This window comes from Erigeron canadensis, chromosome 1 (assembly GCF_010389155.1).
Source record: "Erigeron canadensis isolate Cc75 chromosome 1, C_canadensis_v1, whole genome shotgun sequence".
Classification (NCBI taxonomy): domain Eukaryota; kingdom Viridiplantae; phylum Streptophyta; class Magnoliopsida; order Asterales; family Asteraceae; genus Erigeron; species Erigeron canadensis.
This window is the reverse complement of record NC_057761.1, coordinates 1,459,239-1,467,308: the sequence shown is the minus strand read 5'-3', so window position 1 is coordinate 1,467,308 and position 8,070 is coordinate 1,459,239. Positions and strand designations below refer to the sequence as shown.

Below are 8,070 nucleotides of genomic sequence, written 5' to 3'. Positions count from 1 at the left end.
ATCGTCATTGTCTAAAGATATAATAATTAAATTTGATCTAGTGCTTTTAAATCAAAATTGGAACTAATTCAAGAGTTCTTATTTGTTTAGAAATGAATTTAGGACTTTGTTATATATACTGTATATTGATAGATAATATAATATATTTCTTTGATGCTATAAATATCACCACTTTAAACAATAATCAATCCTCCTAAAATGATTTTCTAAAAAATCTATTAATCACATGCCAAATGTAATGAAACAAACCTTTTAATGTTCTCATATCAAATATTTAAAAAGATTTTTAAAAATATTTGTTAGTTTTTGTAACAATAATATAACAAATAATATAATCTTAATGTAAATTACCTTATAACGCATTTACTTTGTATTAATTTTAAAAGAAAGCCTTGATAAACCCAAATTACATATCTCAATTATTCATTAATTTAAATTAAATATCTTTAATGAAATTATTTATTAATCACACCCTTTAATTATGAAAATAAATAGAGTATCATTTTTATATCAATTACTTTTATATTAATAACACACGGTCACCGCCATCGCCATCGCCATCGCCAGTGCCTTGACCGTCGATATTGCCGCCACCACCGTCACCGTTATCACCACCATCCATCATCGCCGCGACCGTCGTCACACCACTGCATGTCTATTATGATAATAAAAGTTTAATAAAACATAGACCCCACAATGGTCAATCGCGTCAGCGTTAAAACAGAGAACAGCCGTTGAGCTATGTGGACTCCGTTTTGTTTTCCACTTCACATCACCCGTCCTTCCTTTCCTTTGTATAATTTATTCTATTCAATTCTTTAGTACTCCTCTGCTTGCTTTCTTTCCCCAATCTCTCTCTCACACACACACTTTTCTCATTGATTTACAACCTTTGCTCCGAAAAAACTCCTTATGGTAAGAATCCAAATCCCGATAATTCAATTCTTCAGCTACCTGATTGTTTCTAATACTTACTTTTGATATATCTATTACATACAGCAGCTACGTTATCTGTATTCAAATCCTTCCAAATAAGTACTCGTATTACTGTTGCGTTTTTACTAGCTTCTTCTTCCGTAATAATATTATAATGTTGATATACTACAATAATTAAGCTCATTTTCAAATACTATTTGTTATTTATATATATGTTGTACAGTATAATTGTATATATGCTTCTTTTTTGTGTTCTTATATTCAACATAGCATGTTTTTTATATAGTTTCCACGTGAACGGATCAAATCACATGTAAATTAAATCGGCAATTTCGTGTTTTTTTTTTCCTTCTCTCCTTTTTTATATACAGTATAATTTAAGAGAAAATGGTTAGTGCTAGCAAATTTTATTATTTAGTTAAAAAAAATCGTTATGCCAATGAAATTTATTAAATGTACACGCTGATACGTTTGGGTGTGAGGGCAACAAGACCTTTAGTTCAAACAGTCAAGTTAACATATACTTTTGTGGTTATTTACTTGACTTATTTTTGTTCTCGTTTAAACCTTCGACGATAAGAACCACTAAATTTACGTGTTAATTCACATGTAAAAAGGCTTGTAGAATCAAATCATATGTATTTTCGGATTTGTAGCCGTAAGGGCTATGAATAACACACAGTATTGTGTTGTACATACATATAATCACTCTCTAAAAGATCATTTTAAACGGTCATGTACTATACTTTTCCATAGTATTAACGCCTATGAAAACAAAACTCCATGTTCTTTTGGGCTATTTATTTAGTAGCATGTGAATTAACATGTTTTTTCAACTTGGTTTTTACTTTTCATCTCCACGTTTTTTCATATGCGAATTAATACATAATTTTGTGGTAGTTCTCATTTGAACTGCACTTATGATACATACAAATGCGTTCGACACGGTTGAATTATGTATTATTATGTATACATTAGCTCAATTAATAGTCCACTGTCGAATTTGTTTGCAAGTTAGTTTTTTAATTGTTATCTATTGATGATAATCTACTCAAGAGTAATACAATCTTTGTTTGAATTTTCTGATGTGTATTTAAGTAATTTTAGTCATTTATTGACAATGTGTACATAAGTTTGAATTTTCTATATTTAGGTGTGTTGCAACTAATTCGGGCAAAGTGAGCACTGAGTGTCACTGTCATCATATTGTTATCTTTGCTTCTACACAAAGAATTTACCTAATGCACAATTTTACCTTGAACAGCCTAACTGCCTGAAAGGATACTTTGAGAACGCTATATTTCCTCTGTAAATGAAGAGGAAAGTGAATCAGATAAGATATATCTTTAACCGGGCTATTGGAACAAATTCCTTTTACTTCAGTGAGGATGAAGCGATCATATATTTTTGTGAACCTGATCACTGTCTTACTTATGGTCGATAGATTAGAAGGGGTGCCTAGAAACCAGATCGTCCAATTATCATGTAATAATGAGACAGAACACAATCAAACAGCGTTCGCCCAAAATTTTATCCAAACAATGGAGAAGGTTGGCGCCCAAATACAATCTTCATTTTTCGGAGCAGCAACTACGGGTACAGGACCTGATGCTAACTATGGACTTGTTCAATGTTATGGCGATCTTTCTCCGACCGACTGTATCTTATGCACTGACTCGGCGCATTACATTGTTTCCCGATGCTTTCCTCATACTGGTGCTATTCTTTATCAAGATGGTTGTTATATGCGATTCCAGAACTACAGCTTTTTTAATGAGTATCTTGGACCTAATGACACTTTTATTTGTGGGAATACCACGAGGAAGAGTAGTGGGTTTCAATCTTCAGCACGGCAGGCCGTGTCGAATGCTGCAAGGGATGCATTGTTAAGTGTTGACTACTTTGCACGACAAGGAGTGAAGCCTCCTGGCTCGGTAAATGAGTCGGCCTATGTGTTGGCAAACTGTTGGGGGACATTGAATGCAAGTTCTTGCAGGAGTTGTTTAGAGGCAGCATCTCAATCAATATTGAAATGCTTGCCTTGGTCTGAGGGGCGAGCATTGATGACCGGATGTTTTATGAGGTATTCTGATACCGATTTTCTCAATTCTATACCAGTCATACGCAGAAACCAAGGTAACAAAATTGATGAGTTGTTCTTTATAAAATGATAATTAGGAATTTGATTGTATTGTTCAACTTGATAAGTACTACTAGTAAATGGTACCAAAAACGTCATCTATGTTATCAATGGGTTTGCTAGCCCATTGGTAAGGTCTTTGACCTTGGGGGGATCCACCTGGGTTCGAGTCTCACTTCCCACATTTGTGGGGGTGGATTAGTAGGGATTTTTGAAGAGTCCTGGGTTTCATTCCAGACATGCGTGTAATTTAGGAGTAGAAGTAGATTAGAATGCCGTTCTAAATAAAAACGTCATCTATGTTGAAGTTCTCCTATGAAGTTTAGGATGGTAGGAAAAATCTATAAATTGTGGATTTTATAGTGATGATTGTATTCTTGGTAGGGCTCCGCAATGAGATATTCTTTGTTGATTTGGTTATTCAGGGAGGATGATAGCTATTACAATAGCCGTTGTTAGTTCCATCGCGATTTTTGTAGTTGCATTGTTGATTGCTTTGTATATCCGGAGACTAAGATGGATACAGCGGAAGAGAACAGGTACATACCTTTGGGAACAATCTTAACTAGCATTTTTGAGTTCCTAGAAGAAAGCATGCTTTCATCCTACATATTTAAAGTGGTAAAATGCCAAAATGGGATGACTGAGTGGGTTGGGTACTGGTCAAAATGGATTTGGGCCAGAACACTTATTAGTAATTTTCTGGAATGGTCAAAACAGTTTTAGTCAGGTTGACCTGGAACTCTTTTGTCCAGAAGTTGAGAAATTTTGTAAAACCTAGTGTGACAAATGTGTTTATAGAATTTACTTCGTGACTGTAAATTTTTTGCATAAACTATATGCTTTAGGTGCTTTTTGATGCATAACCCATTCAGCCCTTTTCTATTTAGACTGTTATTTTGTTTCCTGTTTGACCCATCAGATATCTAATATAACCCGAATTGAACCATTCAGAACAGCACAAGTATATATGTGAAAATTGCCACCTACCTAATGGTAGAAACCATTATATACCATATGGGAATGCATCATTACACAAGCAACCTACTGATATCGTCATTTTTACAAATAATAATGTTCAGGTTCATATGATGCCAAGAAATTGGCAAAGATTCTCACTGATAGTAGTTTGAACTTCAAATATTCCACTATTGAGAAAGCCACGGACTCTTGGGATAATAATAATAAGCTTGGGGAAGGAGGATTTGGGGTCGTCTACAAGGTAGTACCTCATGTCACATTACATCTTATCAAAATCATTTATTTTGTTAACCACAAGGTTAACAGCTCCTTACACTGGTTTTACCTGCTACTTATAATCACTTTATTCTACTAATGTATCTTAGGGAGTTCTTCCAGATGGAAGAGAGATTGCTGTCAAGAGGCTTTTCTTCAACAACAAATTCAGAGCAGCAGATTTCTATAATGAAGTTAACATGATTAGCAGTGTTGAACACAAAAACTTGGTCAGGCTGTTAGGATGCAGCTGTTCAGGGCCAGAGAGTTTTCTTGTATATGAGTATCTACCAAACATGAGCCTCGATCGCTTCATCTTTGGTAAACACAACAAATTTGATTAAACATCATGCCCACCATTCTGCCTTTACTATAGACTAGAAGTGGTCGTTATTACCCATTTGCTTAAGAAAGACTTTGCTCAGGGTAAATTTAATCTGATATAGTCAAAGAGATAAAATGAAATAAAATTGGCTAAAAAGGATACGAGTCAAAGTTTGCCTAAGATGTATTTCATTGCATATAAAACCTCCTAAAGCCTTTATAATAAGAAGGTTAGAATAAAACTTAGCAAAAAGTTTGATTTTTCAGACTAACCCTTGACCCGGAGTTCCTTTGGAACCTGCATAGCATTTCCTCAAGGAAAAGAAAGTAGAAAATTATAACATATATCTTTAATACACTAGTTGTAAATTAAAGTTACAAATTTTGGACTGTAAGTGTTTGAATTCAAGCCAACATGTTTCAACTCACACCATTAGGTAGCTGCTTTCATCTGTTACCCAACCTGCCCGTTCTGCCACCTCTACTTTAGACCATATCTTCTCATTAAGAATCATGCATTCATAAATTGAGGGAATTGAAATTATCCTATTGCAGATTCAATAAAAGGTAAGGAACTAAGTTGGGAAAAGAGATTTGATATCATCATCGGCACAACTGAAGGTCTTGTGTATCTTCATGAGAATACGACATCTCGGATCATTCACAGGGACATTAAAGCTGCTAATATTCTGTTGGACTCGAGGCTTCGTGCAAAGATAGCTGATTTTGGTTTGGCCAGATCTTTTCAAGGAGAGATGAGTCATATCAGCACTGCCATTGCAGGAACACTGTAAGTGCCCTTACCCCCCCTCCTTTCTCGGTCTAATGAGTCGAAGTGGTATATAACAGGTCAACAACTTTTCGAAGTGTATGTTAATGGATGCTATGTGTTACTCTAAAAATTGTAAAAAGAGACTTCGGGAAATTATTTTCATTGAATTGAATCAAATGAACAATTACATGGATATAGATACATCATTAGACTAAGCTAACCTAATAACATAATTAACCCTCTAAAAATCAAATATGTACAATTATACTCTATAATATACAAATTTAAATCTACATATATATGAAATTCTTCCTTAATGCTATAGATTTATAAACCGCATTTAACACATCATATTAATAAAACCCTATTCAACTGAACAAATATGCACTGAATTATTTATCCCGCACCTCTAGTATGCCTACCAAATGAAAAGGAAAAAAAGAACTACTGATGTATTTTCCTTTGTTTCTCTATCACATTATAAGTGGCAAAAAAGAAATAGCATTCATTAGATGCCTAAACAAGATATCTGATGTAATTACCTTTTCAATTTTACCAGTGGATACATGGCTCCAGAGTATTTGGCCCTTGGTCAGTTAACCGAAAAGGCAGACGTGTACAGCTATGGTGTGCTGTTGTTAGAGATAGTTACTGGAATACAAAACAACAGAAGCAAAAATTCTGAATACTCAGACAGCTTAGTGGCAATTGTAAGTATTAAACTTCATTTTCTAAATTTCTAACCATTTATCGAAAGTGGTCGTTTTGGGTGTGTATTTCCTCCAATAGGTCAAAAGTGCAAAATCTCTAACCTTGGCTAAATTTCAGGTCACATGGGTTGAAAGTCTCCATTATGCTTTCAAATGCTTAAAACATTAACTACTTGTAAATCTAAATAAATGTTGGTGGGTCAACCCAACCCATTTGGACCTACATTGGAAGTTACCCCTTTTAACCCAAACCCGCTCTGACCTAGTACCCATCTCCCTGAATGCATATCTAGAACCATACACTTGCCATAATTACTGTAGTTTCAGTTTTTATCCACAAGTAACAGAGTTGCAAAGGTACTTGAACAGAACCAAACAGAATCGGATGGGGTATTCGAGAACAAAATTTGGATGGAACCACAAATCACAGACTGAACCAATCAGTTTATAATATTTATTCCAAACACTAATAACATTCTCTAAAAAAAACTTCTTTTTGAAACAGGCATGGAGGCATTTTCAGCAAGGTACAGTGGAAGACATCCTTGATCCAAACTTAATGTTTCACACTTATGCCAAGCGCAATTTTAAAAAGGAGGCCATAAAAGTGGTACATGTAGGGCTCTTGTGCACCCAAGAAGTTCCATCTTTAAGACCAGCAATATCAATGGCACTAAAAATGCTAGTAAAAGATGATGAACCCCTACCACCTCCCTCAAATCCCCCGTTTATGGACGACGATGAAACCCACGAGCTAGAAGCAACATTACAACGTTTCCATGATGACAATGATTTTGACTCGGTTGCTACTATTTCTCATAGCCAATTCTCCCCAAGGTAAAATACTCGAACTTACAAATTTCTCCGTTGAATGAACTATCCTGTAGTGATATCTTATGCGCAAATATCGTCAAAAGCTTAAGGGAAACCGATGAGTGTTAGAGTAGCGAGTCAAAGGTAACTTTTGTATCAGAGCTAACATGGGTGTACAAAGAAATAAATGGGTAGCAGCTTATATGGGATATACAGGAAATGGGATCAAAAGGTGGACGGTTTACAAGGGAAAAGATCGTCATTTGAATACAAAGGTAGTTAGTTTGCGGTCTTTAGGTTTGTATACAAATTTTGATTGTGATCTTTGTAATTTTGTGTTGTTACATACATATATACAAGTTACTAAAATTGATATATTACCTTGTTTTGAAATTTGAAATGCTTCAAATGCATCGAATTAGTAATAGTTTTTCATCCTTAAAATCAACACAAGAATCTATGGAGTTGATATAATCATTTTTCTTTCTAAAAAAAATGACTTCTTAAGCAAAAATACTCTGAATTCTTTGACTTAACACACATCAAATACCATTTTTAAAAAATTGGATGTAAAATACTAAAATTCCTTCGTCCCATATTAAATGTTCAATTTTGACTTGTTAAGTTTTCTGCTACAACTTTGACCGTAAATATTTTTATTTGTGTTATATAATAGTTGATGAAAATTATATCAATGAAAACTCAATCCGTCAATATATTTTATATGGAGTGTTATACAATATTGACAAATATTTTTATGGTCAAAGTTTAAAACATAAGACTTGAAAAGTCAAAATTGGACATTTAATATGGGACGGAGGGAGTAAATAAAAATAAAATTAGCAAAAATGAAACAAATTCATTTACATTTTCAGATTTTCATAACAAAACTAAAATTGTCTCTTTTCTATTTCAACTTTTTTGGGCCAGTGAAACGCTCACGAAACTAAACATTGCATGGTCTCAATGTCTCATGGGCCATGGAATTATCTCTTTACAAATATTTCTACCATGTGGTATGTAAATCAATCGTTAATCAATAAAATAAGGTTTAGACGAGTGAAGAAAACCTGACGTCGTGGTCTTTAATTTGGATCCAACTCGATGTTCAAAACCTCTCCTAAGCATCGCATATTACA

The 8,070-nt window shown here is 34.2% G+C and overlaps 1 protein-coding gene across 1 annotated transcript; it reads left to right on the top strand.

Moving 5' to 3' along the window:
• Positions 1–822: 822 nt before the first annotated feature.
• Positions 823–7,358, top strand: LOC122584987 (cysteine-rich receptor-like protein kinase 2). The gene is made up of 8 exons (XM_043757082.1): positions 823–915; positions 2,201–3,072; positions 3,502–3,615; positions 4,159–4,298; positions 4,423–4,633; positions 5,192–5,426; positions 5,968–6,118; positions 6,624–7,358. The coding sequence occupies exons 2-8, from the start codon at positions 2,325–2,327 to the stop codon at positions 6,957–6,959; spliced, it is 1,935 nt and encodes a 644-aa protein (XP_043613017.1). The 5' UTR covers positions 823–915; positions 2,201–2,324; the 3' UTR covers positions 6,960–7,358.
• Positions 7,359–8,070: the final 712 nt, after the last annotated feature.

What these genes read in the sequence shown, in the direction of transcription:
- LOC122584987 (XM_043757082.1), top strand. Translation starts at nt 2,325, where the DNA reads ATGAAGCGATCATATATTTTTGTGAACCTGATCACTGTCTTACTTATG. An exon ending in GATACAGCGGAAGAGAACAG is followed by an intron (nt 3,616 to 4,158) that starts GTACATACCTTT and finishes AATAATGTTCAG; the next exon opens with GTTCATATGATGCCAAGAAA. An exon ending in GATTTGGGGTCGTCTACAAG is followed by an intron (nt 4,299 to 4,422) that starts GTAGTACCTCAT and finishes AATGTATCTTAG; the next exon opens with GGAGTTCTTCCAGATGGAAG.